Here is a 19,261-nt window from a genome sequence, read left to right on the forward strand (position 1 = left end):
AATAATTATAAAAAATTAATCATTTTTACAGTATGTAGTTAGCCAACATAACTAAATATTAAAAATTCTCCTTATGAATCGTTTGTATTTCGTATGAAGAGTTTTGAAGTATAATTAAAAAGGTTTGTGAGTCATTCGTTTAATTTTAATTAAATTTTTTTATATTGTGAAGTTAGCCGGAAGCTATATAAAATGGACGCCGTCCTGTGATTGGTCGATTTGCTTATGGTAAATACTAAAATTTTCTCATGTGTACTGACTTTAAGTGTAAGCAAAACGAGCAAATTTATCTCTTTTGTAACTTTTAATCCATGACTAATTTATTATTAATTCCGCATAATCGCATAATATATCATGGATCGTGGATAAGCGTAGATAATTGAAATATGTTTTTCTACCAATAAATAAGTAAATCTTTTATAATTGTTTTATAATGTAGTCATCATTCAGAAAATGATCACAATTTGTGATTATGTATTTAATTGTTATTTTATATTCGCTTTCAAATAACCCTAACAGCACATGATATCATACGAATATTCTATACTCATACTGTGAATGTACGTATCGTATATAATGTACGGAGAACATCCCAGATAGCACAGATGATCATTATGAGTTCCAAAAGAATTCACTTTTCCTAATTCTTTAAGAATTCGCGTAATCTGTTCGAAATGAGTTGAAAAAGGATTCAATATTCAAGTTCGTTATGAATTTACATAATTTAGTCGAAATGAGTTCAAAAAGGATTCGACATTCAAATTCGTTATGAATTACCGTAATTTATTCAAAAAAGAATTCAAAAGAAGTTTTTTTTGGTACTTTAAAAAGGATTCTATACAAGTATATCTTTTGACTTTTTATAGAATTAAATTTAAGTTCTAAAGTTGTTCTAAAGTTGTTATAAAGAAAGTCTTAAAATATTATATCAGGCGACAGTCTGATTGGTTAATGAGCGTCAGCTTTTTTACTCGTGCGAAGAAGGCGCGCGGATAGCTATACGCATCTTTTGTGGTTCATGTGGTTTTGTGTGTGATCGTTCGAGGAGAGGTTGTCCCTGATCTTATCGGTTAATATATACGGTAAGTGCCTAATGGTTTTTCGTGATTATTACTATATAATTGCGTTCCGATATTCACTGCCAATATTGAAAATTTATAGTATATATACATGACATACTGGCAGTGAATATCAGAACACAGCTTGTGTATTCCTGCGGACTACCAGTTTATGTGATTCGTCTCAATCTATTTATTTAATAAATCTACTATTTTATATGCCATTAGTTGTGTATATGTGATCAGTTGTATATTTGATTTTACAATTTTTATCCATGTTGCTAGTATTTTGCAAAGGATTATCAGCATACGAACATAACCTCTCTACCAAGGGGTCTACCGCACTAGCAATAGGTGTATAAATCTGGCAATAAAATAACAAAGGCTATAATAATGGAAAATAATATATATATATATATATATATATATATATATATATATATATATAGAGAGAGAGAGAGAGAGAGAGAGAGAGAGAGAGAGAACAAGACCCCTTGATATCTACAATTATAATATATACTATTATATATATAATATTACTGTATCCAAATTTTTTATATGAATGAACAAATATATATATAAATTATATTTAAATTATATTTATTATCTATATATATTTCTTAAAATTCTTGTTTTTATATGAAATTCTTTTTATGTTGCAGATACCTGCACTCTTGATTTTTGGAATTGTAGAATAGGAATAGATCTACATTTGCTCTACATTTTTCCAAAATTGATAGCATACTTTCAAGGTAAAGAGATATAAAAATTTTCTCCCAATTATAGTTATTTTACAATTAATTATTTTTATATTTTTTTAACAAAGCTTATACTTTTTTAACAAAGCTTTATATCTTGCATACGTTTTAAAAAGACGTTTGTGTCGGTTAATTATAATAACGACTAATGTATTGTTTATGGCACTCGTGTTTACGTTGTTCGTTGAGGAAGACGAAACAGAGTAAAGTTAAAGCCTTATCAATAACGCACCGTATAAGATCCTAATATCTGATTATTGAAGTTGTTGAGTTTTGACATTGAGGTTTTGTGTAAGCTATCTGGCTTATATTTTCTTTCCTACTTTTTGCTATTTGAGGGTATTTTACAATAATAAAATTGAAAAAAAAATTATAGTGCCAGGAAAATGCCAAATCGAAAAAAATACTCCAATCTTTCGAAAAGACAGATTTATCGTCGACTGGCTGCCCAATCGAAAGCAGATATGCATGATCTTCATAATTCATCTGTACAATTAGCAAATAAGCTGCAATCTGAAGATGATAGTTTTTACGTCAGACAAAGGATATGTGAAAGAAAAAATAATCTTCAACCCAATATTGAATCTGGAGGCATACATAATACCATAGAAAGTAACATTGATATTGAGAACGAGTTGAATGACGAAGATAATATTATACAAGAAATAATATTACATGATAGATGTAATACCGATTCAGAAGAGGAAGCCGAAGAAGATAATTTTGATGAAAAAAACGCTTTTAATTTTATTGAAGAATTACAATTGTTTGCGGTTGATTCTCAAATTAAACACATACATTTAAATCGCCTTTTAAAACTGCTTAGAAAGGCAGGATTTAATAATTTGCCTCAAGACTCTCGAACTCTGTTACGAACTCCTCGAACTTCTAATTTAAAAATTAGTCCTTGTCCACCTGGAGAATATCTTCATTATGGATTAAAAACAATAATCGAAAACCAGCTATGTGATTCAACTTATATTGATGAAACGGGATTTATGTTTGATATAAATATCGATGGTTTACCCATAGCGAAATCTTCTAAAACATGTTTATGGCCTATATTAGGAAAACGTGTTCACAGCTCTTTGAATACGCCATTTGTTATTGGAATTTATCATGGTAATAATAAACCATCTTCAGTTCACAACTATCTGAGACCGTTTATAAATGAATACAAACAGTTACAAAATGGAGGAATTGTCACAGATGGAAAAAGATTCCAGGTTACTTTACGATGCATAATTTGTGACAGTCCTGCACGGTCTTACGTTAAATGTACTAAGCAGTTTAATGGATACTTCAGTTGCGACAAATGTATTGTGGAAGGAGAGTTTAGAGATCGAATGGTTTTTCTTTCCGAATCAGCACCACTACGAACAGACGATACCTTCAGAAGTAGAATGAATGAAGAACACCATATTGCAGTTTCGCCGTTTGAATCGTTACCTATCGATATGGTAAAACAATTCCCGTTGGACTTTTTGCACGTGGTATTGTTGGGTGTCATGAAATCCCTGTTAATGAGCTGGTTAGATAATCGTCGACGTCCAAAGTTTAGTTCTCAAGCTGTGCAAAAATTATCAGATTCATTAGTTGTAGTCGCACAATGGGTGCCAAAAGATTTTAACAGAAAACCTCGAGGTTTGCAGGAGTTATGTCATTGGAAAGGCACTGAATTTCGATTTTTCTTACTATACCTTGGACCGATAATCTTACAAAATTTTCTTCCTGAAGAATATTTAATTCACTTTAATAGTTTAAATTGTGCTATACGAATATTGTGCGACCCTCGAGACTGTAACAGAAACAACGCTTATGCTAAAGAACTGCTCATTTATTTCGTACAAGAATTTAAAAAATTGTATGGAGAGCAATATGTTACAAGTAATTTTCACTATCTTATTCATCTAAATGAAGATGTAAAGATGTATGGTCCATTAGATTCATATAGTGCTTTTGATTTTGAAAATCATATGCAAATATTAAAGCGAATATTACGAAAACATGCAAATCCCTTGCAACAAATTCATCGACGATTGAGTGAAGAGAACAATTGCAATCAACATCTGCAAGAGAAGAATCCAAAAATTGTGAAGTATCCTCTACTCAAATATCCAATTGTGTCAGAACTTCCTTTGGGTTGCCACAGCGAGCACAAAATTCTACAATTTCGCAATTTTATGTTATCGAATAAGAGGCCGGACAACTGTTGCTTCCTGACTGATGCAACAATCGTGATGATCAAGCATATTGGATTAATAGAAAATGTGATTGTTATTCTTGGTCGTCAATTTCTACAGAAAAACGATATTTTAAATTATCCGTGTTCTTCAAGTAACTTAAATATATACAAAATCGAAAATCTGTCACCTGTACATATGTGGCCTGCACAATGCATAAGCCGCAAAGGATTTCTAGTGACATACGAAAATACCACTTACGCTATGCCTCTATTACATATTAATTGAGGTGATGTTGATTCACAAATTTGCAGATGCAGTATTACGTGGTATTTTTTGACGACTTTTGTAATCTCGTACCAGAAAATTGGATAAATGTAGAATCAAACGAAATTTTTTGGCCCCCAAAACACGTTAAATTTAATAAGCATAAAATGCATAATCTACAACCAAAATCTGACTGGCTTACGTATGAATGCCGTAAACGTCTAGGACCTTTTGGTTCGTTTTTATCAATATTAAATATTTATAAAATATTAACTAACTATACAAATCATTAATAAAAAATTAATTATTTTGCAGAGACTATTCATATAGCTAATCAAATAGAAGAGCATTGTATTAATGCATCGACGAATGATGATACTGATGATATATGCACAAAACCTCTCTTAAATGAAGCAGAAAAGAAACGTCATAAAAAAAAGCCAGCATTTTATGACGATACATCAGAAGAAGAGCAAGGTAATGTCGTTTATGTATAATACAATTATTTTCAAATACAGGAAAACAAATATATATAACGAAATATTTTGTATTTTGCAGAAATCGAAAGATGTAAAGATAAATGTGCTACAAGCTCAGTTCGGCTACCACCATCTCATTATGAGCAACAAAATTTTGATCAACATAAAACTTTTTTGACAAATACACTATCGTTAGATTTACAAGAGAGAAATGAAACAAATATGTTAGGTAAATTATATGTGAAATACATATATATTTATATTTATCTTTAATTGCATGTGATTTTTCCATAAATATGAATATTATATGAATTAATATATTTCTAGAATGTGAAAGCTCATCTATATCAACAGAAGTATTTGAAAATAATAACGTTTTGGAAAAGTCCTTTGTCCAGGATGAAAACTTGGATTCAACACTTGTACATAAAAGTACAGAAAATACCATTTTGCAAAAACAAAGTAAGTCTTACATTTTATATATTTTTTATCTTAGTTAATATTGACAGTTGCATTACAAAATTTTTTCAGCATCGACATATTCAAGGAAGAAAGCATGCATAGAAAAAGTTGAAGACGTTAATAGGCCAATCGAAAATTTACTTAGATCTTCAAAACAACGTAGAATTGAAGCTACGACATGTAAGTCGTCTGCTTAGAAAATCCAGATATACATACATTAATTCATTCATTATGGCTATTACTAATTTGTGTTTTTATTCTTTATCCCGTGAGCAATTTGCTTCTTAAAATCGAATATATATTAATTGTGCAGCCAGTCCAGTACAAAATCTCTAAATGCAATTGTTTCTAAAGTAAGATTCTTAAATTCATAACAAATTTTAAAGATTATATAAAAATTATTAAATTAAAATTACAAAAATTATACTAATTTTATTAGTAAGATTGATTTTTAGAAATCTCTGAATTCTTATTATATCGATTGGTATTCCGAAGTGTTCTTGGTTTTAAGAATGAGATAGCCAAAAATGTAATTTTATGATACTATGCTATTTAAGTACATATAAAATATTCAGTTTTTATCTAGAAAATTGAAATGTTCTTACAGCTGCAAATGCTGAATTGGAAACAAACGTGAATCCTGTTCTTGCCGAAGATCGGAGAAGAAATGCGGAAGATTACCCGGCACAAAATCACCAGGTGCAAGAACACAATCGTACACAGTGTAAGTTATTAATTTTTACTTTATGCTATTGGGCAAATGAAAAATTGCTCTATTTATATATAACAATAAAATAATTCAATAAAATAATAAATTTTTTACTATTGCATATGCTATTGTGTTTTTTGAGATACTATATTCGCACGAACACACGCACGCACGCACGCACGCCGCACGCCGCACGCGCACACACACACACACACACATGCACGCATGCACACGCACGCGCACACACACACACACACACACACACACACACACACACACACACACACACAGACACGTAAATAATAATATATATCAAAGAGTTGTTTGTATTTCGACCAATACTAGCCATTAATTTGTTTATTTATAACAACGTTTCGACCATCGGTTTTGGTCCTTTTCAAGTACAAAACTAAAATTATATACGAAGATTTACAATTAACGGTTTGCAATACCCACACAAAAGATAAGAAATACATACGTTGCAGTTATTATAATTAAAGCGGAGGACTCCTCATTCTTTAGATTTTCCACAGAAATTATTAACAACTTTGTCAAATTTGCAAAAGAGAAATCGTTGTGTCATGATGAAATTCAGTTAAACATATGAGCCTTTTTTAGTCTAGCAAGTTAAACGACCTTTATTATTTTGTCATAAGTGTTATAACACTTATGTGTTTTGTCATAAGTGTTATAACACTTATGACAAAATAATAAAGGTCGTTTAACTTGCTAGACTAAAAAAGGCTCATATGTTTAACTGAATTTCATCATGACACAACGATTTCTCTTTTGCAAATTTGACAAAGTTGTTAATAATTTCTGTGGAAAATCTAAAGAATGAGGAGTCCTCCGCTTTAATTATAATAACTGCAACGTATGTATTTCTTATCTTTTGTGTGGGTATTGCAAACCGTTAATTGTAAATCTTTGTTTATAATTTTAGTTTTGTACTTGAAAAGGACCAAAACCGATGGTCGAAACGTTGTTATAAATAAACAAATTAATGGCTAGTATTGGTCGAAATACAAACAACTCTTTGATTTATTAATTTACTAGCGATACAAAAATATTCACTATTAATAATATATATATTAAATTAATAATAACAGTTTCAGAACCGATGACAGAAGAGCGATTTCAAAAATATTACAAGGGCCTCAATACAAAGTTGAACCATATTATCAATTTACTGAAAGATCGTTCTACAGACATGCAAGTAGATGAAGGAGAAAATCTTTTGCCTAATTTTCCTCTAAGAACTGTCCAAGAGTTTGAAGAGTTTGAAGAAAATCTTGTTATATCTTTGGAACTACAAAAATTATATGTAAGGAAATCATTTTTGTTATTTCCTGTATGTACAATATTCAAAGTATGATAATAATAATAATAATCGTTGCCTGTTTTTACAGATTCATGAAATAAAAATGATTGGAGGATCAGATCCAGGCAAATGTACAAGAGCCACATTACGCTTTTTTATATCAAATGAGGTAGCTTTGAAGTATTCTTGGTCTGGCCAAAAGAATACGCGGAACTTTCGAGAAACCCTAATTTCCCAACTTATTGTCGGTAAGTTAATATAGATAATATTTAAGATATATCCAAATAAATTTGCATAGATGCATAACATAATATGTATATAAGTATATTACATAAAGAAATGGTCAATTTCTTTATACGTATTTTTATGCGCTATGTAAATTTGTTTGCATATATTTCAGCTTTTATACAGTGATAAACGATATTAATTAAAAAAATATCAATTTTTTTCAAATCATCATTTTTTATTGGATAAATATATTCAAATATTAATATTAAATTATTTTTGTCATATCTATATAATTAATTAGAAAATTTTCTCTTACAGAAACTATTTCAAAAATAAAAAACGTTACCAAAAACGATATTGAAATAATTATAAAGAAGTGGCTGCAGCACGCTAGTGACCGATTAAAAAGTAAAAATTGATTTCTTTTACTTTTTCAATAACGGTATAAAAATTTTTCTTTCATAGTTTATTAAAATATAATATATAATATATATAGTGATTGATTCATACATTTTGTTTTCAATTCTAAGTTTTTATCACAAAATATTTTCAAGATTATTTTGTGTGTCTTAACTCTCTTATTTATATAATGTTTAGTTTTTTATAATATTTTGAACATTGTCATTATGTATTGTTCTTTTCAATGTATTTAATTTTTTGCTGTTAATGTATTATTTTAATTTGGATACGTCGTTTTGATAAAAAAAGTATATTACTTATTATTTTATAATAACATTTATATATTAAAGATATTTATTATTTTATATTTTAAATAAATTAGTGATATAATTAATAGAAACAATTAAGTTTTCAAACCAAAGAATATAAAATGTACAAAGATGTACAACATATACATTTTAAATAAAAGTAATATTTAATTTGTAATAAAAATCAAAGTATGACATTCTTTAAAATTAAGAAATATAAATTAAAATATATTTTGCGTTAAAAATATATTTTATGGAATAATGTATTTTATACGATAAATCAGTTTGTTACTATAATGCAAATATTTTACTACATTTTCCGTATTGTCATTTTTTGTTGCAGTGTATTTTTATATAGTGAATTAAAGAAAGATTTATATAATATACATACATTTACCGTATAAAATACATTTTTCCATAAAACATATTTTTAGCGCAAAATATATTTTATTTTAAGCATCCAAAAAGAATCCTTTACAACCTTTCCAAGAACCATTTTCAAATCCAGAAAGAAAATAAAGCGACCTCTTATGGAGCTCTGTTAGAATACTATTTCGAATTCTTAAAAAATACTATTTCGAATTCTTATAGAATACTATTTTGAATTGTTATGGAATATAAAAAGATTTCTTTTTGTATTCGAAAAAGGACTTACAATTGGTGACATAAAGGTGAATTCTTTTGGAATTCTGAAGAATACTTTTAGAACAGAAATGGCGATGAAAAAAGAATTCTTTTTGAAAATATGGAATTCAAAAAAAATTCTTTTTGGATTCTCTGTGCTATCTGGGATCCCTATAACATTTCTTGTAGTATATTATTTTTCGTATATTCTCAGGATATACTTGTAATATCTTAAGAAGTATATTATTTTTCGTATATTTCTCGTATATTCCCAAAATATACGTTTAATATCTTGTACAGTATATTATTTTTCGTATATTTTCGTATATTCTCAGAATATACGTTTAATATCTTGTACAGTATATTATTTTTCGTATATTTTCGTATATTCTCAGAATATACGTTTAATATCTTGTACAGTATATTATTTTTCGTATATTTTCGTATATTCTCAGAATATACGTTTAATATCTTGCACAGTATATTATTTTTCGTATATTTTCGTATATTCTCAGAATATACGTTTAATATCTTGCACAGTATATTATTTTTCGTATATTTTCGTATATTCTCAGAATATACGTTTAATATCTTGTACAGTATATTATTTTTCGTATATTTTCGTATATTCTCAGAATATAGTTTTAATTTACGCAGATAGTAGCGCCATTTGAGAGCGTCATTTCCGATATATTACCGGTTCCGGTCTTCTTGACTACCACTTGATACCGCGTGGTTTTTAGTTGATTCTCTACGAATTATCGACGAATTCAGAGGTAAGTAATCTTTCTCCTTCTTTTCTAAATATTTTATTGGACATCAAATAAAGTTTAAGAATATTTTATTTGTTATATATTTTTAGTATTTCTTGCTACATTTCATAATTTGTCACGGTGAAACATTTCACAAAATTGAGGTTATGTTTAAGAAAGTTGCATGAGAAATATAAAAATATAATTAATTATCAATGAATTTATTACTTGCTTTTCATTTACATCAAACCTCAAATAATTAACCCTACCAATAATTAACACATGATATACGAATATTCTATATATACTGTGTGAATCATCAGTATATTATTTACGCACTAAGAACATCCCTATAACATCTCTTGTAGTATATTATTTCTCGTATATTCTCAGAACATCCCTGTAACATTTCTTCTAGTATATTATTTCTCGTATATTCTCAGAACATCCTTATAACATCTCTTGTAGTATATTATTTCTCGTATATTCTCAGAATATACTTATAATATCTTTTATATAGTATATTATTTTTCGTATATACATAATACATGTAAAGTATGTCATTCTTATTTATAATTTTTATGTTGCAGCATAATCAAGAGAAGATTGGCTGAGTGTGCGACCAGTCTGTCCAGCTATTTACTGGAACGCAAAACCTAAAGTAAGTATGAACTCTTGTGTATCGCATGTGTGTTGTTAGCTTTGTATTTAATACATGTTAAAGATTTTATATGTTTAAAGTATTATTAAGTAATTTTATTTATAATTTTTATGTTGCAGCATAATCAAGAGAAGATTGGCTGAGTGTGCAACCAGTCTGTCCAGCTATTTACTGGAACGCAAAACCCAAAGTAAGTATGAACTCTTGTGTATCGCATGTGTGTTGTTAGCTTTGTATTTAATACATGTTAAAGATTTTATATGTTTAAAGTATTATTAAGTAATTTTATTTATAATTTTTATGTTGCAGAATAACCAAGAGAAAATTACCTTAGTGTGCGTCCACTCTGCACATCATCTGCACATCTACGTATTATTTATTACTGGGTCAGAGAGCATCAAGTAAGTGCCATTTTTTATGTATTGCATATCTGTATCTACACTGAGAAAAAAAGATCGATTGAATTGACTAAAATTTTCAATAAAATTTTATTTTATTTCAACAAAATGTTTGCTCAATCAAAGAATAATTTACTTCACTGCTCCAAATTTTTATTACAATGAGTAAACATTTTATTGTTAAAATAAAATAAAAATTTTGTTGAAAAATTTAGTCAATCCAACCATTCTTTTCTTTCAGTATATATAAACATGGTCTGTCAGAAAAGTAACACTGAAAAGTATTACTTTTGAAAAAAGGATTATACTTTTTATATTCCGCGTAATTATGATTTCTGTTGCCACAATATGCACTACATAATTAATTTCATTACTTTTCTGATCATTGTGTATATACACATATACAAGGTGTTTCAAGAGGAATGGTTAGTATTTTATTAAGACATGATTGATTAAGACACATTTTTAAAGAAAAAATTTATATAAATATGTTTCCTATTCTAAAGACGGTTATAAAGATAAAGTGTGTTCTGTCAAGAATACATTTTTTAATTTAATAGAATCAAATTCTATGAAACAAAACTTACATTAAAGCAGTGTAAGCTTACAATAAATTTGAATAATTAAAAAATAATAATTTAAATTAATAATAATTTTGACAGTTTAGAGTGTATATGAAGTATTTTTATTATATCGGAAACTAAAAATTTCAAACTAACACGATTTATCAAACGTTATCTAATGTTTACATTTGTAACAGGATTTGATGAAAATTTAATGTAATTTTGTTTTATAGAATTTGGTTTTACTAAGATAATAAATGTATTCGTTCTTTAGATTGAATATGGTGTATTTTTATAACCGTCGAGAACAGGACACATGTTTATATATATATATAAACTTTATATGTATAAACTTTTTTATTCAAAATGATGTGTACAATTCTAGAATATAGACCATTCTTCTTGAAACATCCTGTTGTATATATAGATAGATATACAGAAATGTGCAAATAAATGAGTGTCCAAACTTATTTGAAATAAATATTGCAAAATAGTTGAAGCCTTTTCATTTAAAAATGCAAAATGTTTTTTAGACACGCATTTAAAATAGGACATGGAAATAGGCATTTTTTAAATGGTTTTTTAAAATACAAATAGTTTTTTTAATATTTATATTTTTATATTTTTATTTTTTATTATTTTAATATTTATTTATATTTAAATATTTTTTATTTATATTTTTTTATTTCTTATATATATTGTAGAGAAAATTATATATTATAGATAAAATCATAGAGATATTAAAAATAGAGTGCGCGAGCGAGCTGAAAAAGCGATATAGCAATAAAAGAGAAAGCTGCATATGGGTCCCTTCTGTCTTTGTCTAATATTCGCGCTCTGACAAGGATACAAGGTGCCAATATAATACTTAAAAATATCATACCACAAATTATTTATATTTATATTTGAATAGAAATACAACAATGAATCGAAAGCGACCCAGAAAAGACATTTCACATATATCGAAGAGGCACTTAAATCGATTAGCTGCCGAAAAATCAAAACTTATATGTGACAGTTTGTTAAATACGAATATATTATCAGATAATAATTATGAAAATCCAGAATATTTGAGAATAACCAGTTCCACAATTAATTCACACAATCGTTATGAGACATTTGCAACTGAAAATGACACTATTTATGGACAAAATAATATATCTATGAAATGTGAAAATGATGAATATTTGGAATTGAATGAATCAGATTCAGAACAATCATCTGTGAGCATTTATCAAGAATCTTCTCAAGAATCACTACCTTATATTGCATCTGAAAATGCAAATACAACAAACGATTTTAAAAATAGTCTTGCTGTGTGGGCTACAAACCATCAAATTTCACATACTGCTCTTAGAGAATTACTTGAAAGATTAAAACAACATTCTTGCTTTTCAACATTAACGTTAGATGCACGCTCACTTCTAAAAACACCAAGAAGACAAGAAATACGTACAGTAACACCAGGAATATACTATCATTTTGGATTACTGAATTCTCTATTACATATATTGACATCTATAAAAGATAATATTGATTGTGTGAAAATTAGCATCAATATTGATGGATTACCACTGTCAAGATCATCGTCACAACAATTCTGGCCTATATTAGGATCAGTTTTTCCATACGATTATGTCTTTCTAATTGGACTTTATCATGGAAACGAAAAACCAGCAAATTCCAATGATTTTTTAAAAGATTTTGTTGATGAAGTTAAAGATATATGCGAAAATGGCATTAACATAAATGGTCGTATCATACCATGCAGACTTGCGGCTTTAATTTGTGATACACCAGCGAAATCATTCGTTCTGTGTGTAAAGGGACATTCTGGATATTCCAGTTGTACCAAATGTCAGACAGAAGGAGAATTTGTAGGAAATCGAATATGTTTTCCACAGATCAATGCACCTCTTCGAACAGATGATGATTTCAAACAAAAGATAGATGAGAATTACCACAAACCAGATATCACTTGTAGTTTACTACAAATACCTCATTTTAAACCTGTTACTGGTGTCCCGTTAGATTATATGCATTTGATATGTCTGGGAATTATGCGCAAGTTAATATACTTATGGCTTGATGGAGAGTTACATTATCGACTACCATCTAGAGTTGTCGAAGAAATTTCTACACGTTTGGTAGTACAATTGAAGCCTTTTATACCAGTAGAATTTGCAAGAAAGCCACGATCAATGAACTGTGTGAAGCTATGGAAAGCTACGGAATATAGATTGATATTGTTATATACTGGTCCATTGGCTTTTAAATCTATATTAAAAAAGAATGTGTATATACATTTTCTAACATTACATGTGATTATCAGAATTCTGTCTTCGCAAGATTTAAACAAATATGTAACTTATGCGCAAGACTTAATACTTTTCTTTATTAAAATATTTATGAAACTTTATGGAGTTAAGAATATGTCACATAATATTCACAATCTCATACATCTTGTTGATGACGTCAAAAAATTTGGGCCGCTTGATAATTTCAGTGCATTCAAATTTGAAAATTATATGCAGATATTGAAGAAATACATTAGAAAAGCGGACAAACCGTTGCAACAAGTTATACGGAGATATATTGAAAAAGAAATTAACTCAGATTCATCAACTATTTTATCACATTCTGTTCTGGTACATCCAAATTTAATATCGTTGCATCAGAATGGTCCACTTATATCCAACTGCAAGAATCCACAATATAAAATTGTTAAATACAACGGAATAACATTGAAATGTAACACACTTGCGGATAATTGTTGTGGCTTGAATTGTGGCAGCATTGTAACTATAAAAAATATAGCATACTGCACAAAACAAAATATTCCTGTCATTATAGGCCACGAATTTTTAGAAAAAGAGGATTTATTTAATATGCCTTGTCCATCTTCATTACTTGGAATTTATATTGTACACTCGTATTCAGATTTGAAATCGTGGCCATTAAAAAATGTAACTAGGAAATATGTGAAATTACCATATAAAGATGACAAATTTGCAGTTTTTCCATTGATTCATAGTAAAATGTAATACAAAATTATATATTGCTTTGAATAACAGAATGACAGAAACTGAGACAACAAAGTTTTATGCAATTGTGGAATTTGAAGATGGACTTCAAATTATTCCACAAAATTGGTTGGATAAAGATTTGAAAAAAGCAGTTTGGCCTAATTTCACCAACAATAAAAGATATGATAAAGCCGTTAAATTTATGGAGGAACCGCAACCTACTTGGACGGCACATACTATTGCAAAAATATATGGAACATATTGTAAGTAACATTCTTTTCTTGAATGTATTATTATTATTTTTACGCATATAATATTAATGTATGTTGTTTTTTAATAATTATAGAAAAATGATATGTTTTTATTACGATTATATTTTGTTGCAGCAAATTATACAGTGGCAAGACAAAAATTAAAGCAGGCCGAAGAAGAGTCCGATCTGACTTCTAATACCGAAAAAGAAGAGTATCTTAAAAAATCAAGGAAACTTAGAGCTGCTAAAACCATTGATGACGCATCAATGAGTAGCAGTGACGAATTGTCCGACGAATTTTTAAGTGAATTATCAAAAGTTCCAAAAATTACAAACATGACTACATATAATAAAAAAACAATAATTGCAAGAAATGAACAAAAAGGTAAGAGCATTATAAAACATTAATAAATTTAAAAAAAATATATTGTTTCAATAATTAAATATAAATATATTATCACATGAATTTTAGATTTTAATCAGAGAAATATTAAAAGAAAATGTGCCAAAAGAATCGAGAATAAAGTGGAAAATACAACTACATTACACTGTATAGAAACAGGAAGAAAAATTGATTCTCGTAAGTATAATTTTTGTTGAAATAAATTAAGATTTGTACAAGAGATTTATATATTTGAATACTGTAATATATTATATATGCTTTCTCTCTCATACATACACAAATTTGCACGCATGCACTTGTATACAGAGTTTTTTGGTATTATTGCATAAATAATTAACTTTTGGTAAATGTTGGTACATTTTTGGATTCTATTTTTTGCGGAGTAAATAATTATAATGTTATTAACAGTTAAAAATAAACTGTTTTATTAAGCTTTAATATAATATATAAATACATAATAAAATTATATTTTTTAATTTCTATTACTTTTATATTTTCATGAAATTTGAATGTAAAAACAGCAGATATGTAATATTAAAAATATATAAGATAATATAAAGATATGTAATATTAAAGAAAGATTAAAAAACTAACGTACTTATAAGAAAAAGTATTGAAAGAAAACGAGTGGATATAATTTGACCACGTTCGGATTGACCACAGCCATCTCTGATTGGTTATCGTTGCTGGTTACCCTAGGCATAGGTCGATATGATTGGCTGTGGTCAAACTGGACGCTCCCAAAGAAAACATCAAAAATGAATGACGAGTAAATGACATATAAAAATATTAACCTCTTTTGTTTCAGAAAAGGATAAAAATATTGAACTCTTTGATGCTAACTTGAATGTAATGATGTACGATTGCAACTATAATGCACCAGGTATACATGAATAAATTTAAATATATATGTATATATTATATTGTATATATAGAGGTATTATATATATAAATATTATCTTATTAGCGTCGTTCTTTAGGCAGACGTCTGTGAATTGCGCGTCAAGTAAAATGTGTAGCCACATTACTCGATGTGCGGACCGCCTAAAAAATGGCGCTGATTGGATGATATTTAATTAATAATTCTTTTATCGTCAACTGTCGCAGAAAAAATAGTACTTTTCTTTATTTTTCATTAAGAAATGATGTTACGTAATTTGTAAATGCGCATGTTACATCTTGTGTATGTATTAGTAAAAAATATTTGATTTTAGTTCACTTGTTTTATAACCTTGTGTTTATGATAAATATTGTATATTGAGATAAATCGAAAAATTTATAAAAATATCTATAATGGTAATACTATTTTATTAGTTTCAGATTTTCAATGTATGGAAAATGTACCCGACCCAGAAAAGTGCCATAATAATGTTAATGATGATGTTAATAACCCAATTGTAATAGCAATCAACACGTCGACAACAGGTTCGTATTTGAAACCAAGTAAAATTCTAAACCAAATTAGTATAATTTCTACTTTACTTGACTATATAATATGACTATATAATATGACTATATGATATAATTTAGAATGCCATAATGTTATTTAGTATGAAACAATTTAACGTAATATATCTCTTACACCTTTTTTCATATTTTACTCTTAAAATATTTAAAAAATTTTATATTTTGTTTATACATCTAAATATGTTCTTTATAATGGAAGATTTTTAACAAGAAACAGTTGACGTGTTACACTGTTTTCTATGTTTTTTGCTGGAAAACACCCAACTTTGACGCTCTTATATAAATTAAAAAAACATTAATGTATAAAAAATTAGATCAATATTATAATTGTATAATTAAATCTATGTTTAAATTGTATTGAAATAGTAATAATAGTAATTTTATTTTTAGAGCCGCAATGTACTGAAAATTTGTTTAACTCAGAAGAGGATGATGATGATCATGATGATAACAATGACAACAATAACAATGTTAACCCTCCAATCATATTAGCAAATAACACGTTAGGTCCAAACTTGAATGAACAAAGTTAGTATGCAAATAGTTTCTATTTTACTTAAGATATTTTGTCATAATGTTATTTATTTGGAAACAATTTTGCGTTATATTTTTTATTTTTATTTCCAATTTTTTTATATTTTTAATCGCTACAATTTTTTAAAAATTTTGTTTTTTGTTTTCGTACATGAATTAACTTTTTTCAATTATATTATATTTTATAGGAATGGAAAATTTTCAAAAATTTGTAATTAGAAAATTAACAAATTTGGAATTAAAAATCAACAATATAAGCCAAAAAGTGAAAATAATAAATACGAATCAAAAACTCATATTGGAGAAACTTTCAGTCAGCTCAACTATGGAACAAAGAGAAATTGATGTTTTTGAAGATTTACCGCTCAAAGATGAGAACAGTCTTCAACTCTTGGAAGAAAAATTAAAAAATGACTCATCTTATCGAAATCAAATGGTAAGTCGAAGATCTATATTTCAATTTAAAAATAATTCAATATTATATTTGTTTAAAAAAAAAGAAGGACAACAGCTTAGGATCTAATTAGGACAATTCTGAAAAGAGTAGCAGAGCCACTTCAACCAACTTCGATCAACTTTAATCGTTGATTAAACTATATCTTTATCTCTTTTCAGATACGTTCTTAAAAAGAGACAAAGATATAGTTTAATCGTCGATTAAAATTAATCGGAGTTGATCGAAGTGGCCCTCAATAGAAGTCGTTAAAAAAGTTTTACGTATTTCTTGCATGATAAAATCATATTTATTACCTCCTGCATTGTATAATATGTATTTGATTCATGCAACATACATAAATTTCTCAGATAGCGGACGCATATGTATATAAATTATATATTTATATGAAACAAGTTTTTTAATAGCAATTTTAAAAAAGTATTTACAAACATGTAAATGAATTTACTGGAATATTTTTATTCAGAGTTGCAAATCCTAAGATTATATCCTTCTCATTTTCATATGTTTTATGCAAAGAATATTATTTAAAAAATAATATAAAATTTCGATTATATATATTTCGAAAATAATTATTAATAATGCGTTTTATAAAATATTTTCAGATTAAACAATTGACACGTCTAACTTGCAACAACTTGAAAACTTCATGTTTACAAATAATAAAATCTATATTAGCAAATGAACTTGCGGAGAAATACAGTTGGCACGGGGCCAAGAAAAAAAAAATTTTTTCAAATCTGGATATATGCAAAATAATTATGAGTAAGTATAATAAAATATTTAAATAAAAGTAATCTCTTTTTTATTAATAAATTTGATAATTGCTTACAAATTGAGACATTTTGTAAATTTTTGTTATTATAATTATTAAAACATGTCCACAAAATATTAGTATTTTTTTATTATCTTATACAAGATATCTGATAAAGATTGTGCCAACGCTCATGAACAGTTAGAACATATTGTAACTGAACAAAAATTCCTTTTTACTATTTTATTTTTGCAATAATTAATAAAGTATTAATTAAAAAGTATGGCTAGTCGACGATTGTTTCACGGCGCGAAAAGTTTAATTGCGCGACGAAATTTGGCCCTTGCGAAACTCGCTGACTCCACTGCTGGCATACTTAGAGAGCATACATCCTAAATGCGCACTTATTCGCCATTTTTATAAAATTATTTCATCTTATTCATATTATATCAATAATTATTGCGGAAATTGCAAAACGGTGAAAACTTTCGTTGGCATAATCTATCAAACACTCTGTATATATTAGAAATAAAAATATATTAGAAATAAACATATATGTATATATATTAGAAATAAACGTATACTAATTTGTTGATTTAAATTAAATACTTGATTGAAATAAATTATAGATCTATTTGTTCTTATTTCTTGAGAAATAATTAAGTTATATAAATATATTATTTTTCCAGGTGTAATACGAAAATCGCATGAAAATGTAACAGATGAGCAGATTGCTGCACCAATAAAAATATGGCTAGCTCATGTTAAAGAGCGCATGGAGCGTTCTCGAAATCTGCAGCAAGAATGAAGGCCCTTTCATAATGCCTGGCAACAGGCAATATAAGAACAAGATACGTACAGCTACCGGAATTACGTCCTACAATATACATCACGTTGAATTATACTTTTTCAAATTCTTTGATAAACACCATAATATGTCTTTTTTAATAATATATTTTGACTTATCCGCTACTCTGGGGGCCAAGATAACGTGAATCCATAAGATTCAAGGCACAATGCCTGGCAACAGTCAATATGAACAAGGAATAGAAAATATTCACCAATAACAAAAGGGAATAAATATTATTCCCTGCTTCTATTGCTAGATATTTTCTATTTCCGGGAATATATTATTAAGTCAAACTCTTGAAAAATATAAGCTAATGTATATTATATATGTAGATAATATTAGATATATAT

General features: G+C 27.7%; 2 protein-coding genes across 13 annotated transcripts; both read left to right on the forward strand.

The window, feature by feature from the left end:
* The first annotated feature begins 380 nt into the window (after positions 1-380).
* LOC145971054 (uncharacterized) lies at positions 381-19,033 on the forward strand. Of its 8 annotated transcripts, XM_083098311.1 has the most exons (13): positions 9,454-9,572; positions 10,139-10,209; positions 10,329-10,399; positions 10,519-10,610; positions 14,245-14,459; positions 14,583-14,834; positions 14,922-15,029; positions 15,661-15,735; positions 16,167-16,277; positions 16,710-16,847; positions 17,042-17,289; positions 17,913-18,072; positions 18,751-19,033. In XM_083098311.1, exons 5-13 carry the CDS (start codon positions 14,246-14,248, stop codon positions 18,867-18,869), a joined length of 1,425 nt encoding a protein of 474 aa, XP_082954437.1. In that variant the 5' UTR covers positions 9,454-9,572; positions 10,139-10,209; positions 10,329-10,399; positions 10,519-10,610; position 14,245; the 3' UTR covers positions 18,870-19,033. The 8 variants fall into 8 exon arrangements, with proteins under 8 accessions (XP_082954432.1, XP_082954431.1, XP_082954434.1 ...); XM_083098312.1 differs by lacking the exon at positions 10,329-10,399; XM_083098309.1 differs by lacking the exons at positions 9,454-9,572; positions 10,139-10,209; positions 10,329-10,399 and having other exon boundaries at positions 10,495-10,610.
* LOC145971056 (uncharacterized) lies at positions 631-8,293 on the forward strand. Of its 5 annotated transcripts, XM_083098318.1 has the most exons (11): positions 920-1,082; positions 1,721-1,810; positions 4,314-4,500; positions 4,582-4,743; positions 4,825-4,974; positions 5,073-5,207; positions 5,277-5,387; positions 5,815-5,931; positions 7,026-7,240; positions 7,326-7,485; positions 7,784-8,293. In XM_083098318.1, the coding sequence occupies exons 3-11, from the start codon at positions 4,314-4,316 to the stop codon at positions 7,882-7,884; spliced, it is 1,338 nt and encodes a 445-aa protein (XP_082954444.1). In that variant the 5' UTR covers positions 920-1,082; positions 1,721-1,810; the 3' UTR covers positions 7,885-8,293. The 5 variants fall into 5 exon arrangements, with proteins under 5 accessions (XP_082954441.1, XP_082954442.1, XP_082954440.1 ...); XM_083098315.1 differs by lacking the exons at positions 4,582-4,743; positions 4,825-4,974; positions 5,073-5,207; ... (3 more) ...; positions 7,326-7,485; positions 7,784-8,293 and adding an exon at positions 2,010-2,107 and having other exon boundaries at positions 631-1,082; positions 2,193-4,421; XM_083098316.1 differs by lacking the exons at positions 4,582-4,743; positions 4,825-4,974; positions 5,073-5,207; ... (3 more) ...; positions 7,326-7,485; positions 7,784-8,293 and adding an exon at positions 1,344-1,412 and having other exon boundaries at positions 632-1,082; positions 2,193-4,421.
* Positions 19,034-19,261: the final 228 nt, after the last annotated feature.

The sequence above is a fragment of the Camponotus vicinus genome, unplaced genomic scaffold, assembly GCF_025532165.1.
Source record: "Camponotus vicinus isolate PSW18456_S1 unplaced genomic scaffold, iyCamVici1.0 SCAF_4, whole genome shotgun sequence".
NCBI classification, from domain to species: domain Eukaryota; kingdom Metazoa; phylum Arthropoda; class Insecta; order Hymenoptera; family Formicidae; genus Camponotus; species Camponotus vicinus.

Coding starts and splice junctions, on each gene's coding strand:
- LOC145971054 (XM_083098306.1), top strand. CDS start 12,094: ATGAATCGAAAGCGACCCAGAAAAGACATTTCACATATATCGAAGAGG.
- LOC145971056 (XM_083098315.1), top strand. CDS start 2,203: ATGCCAAATCGAAAAAAATACTCCAATCTTTCGAAAAGACAGATTTAT.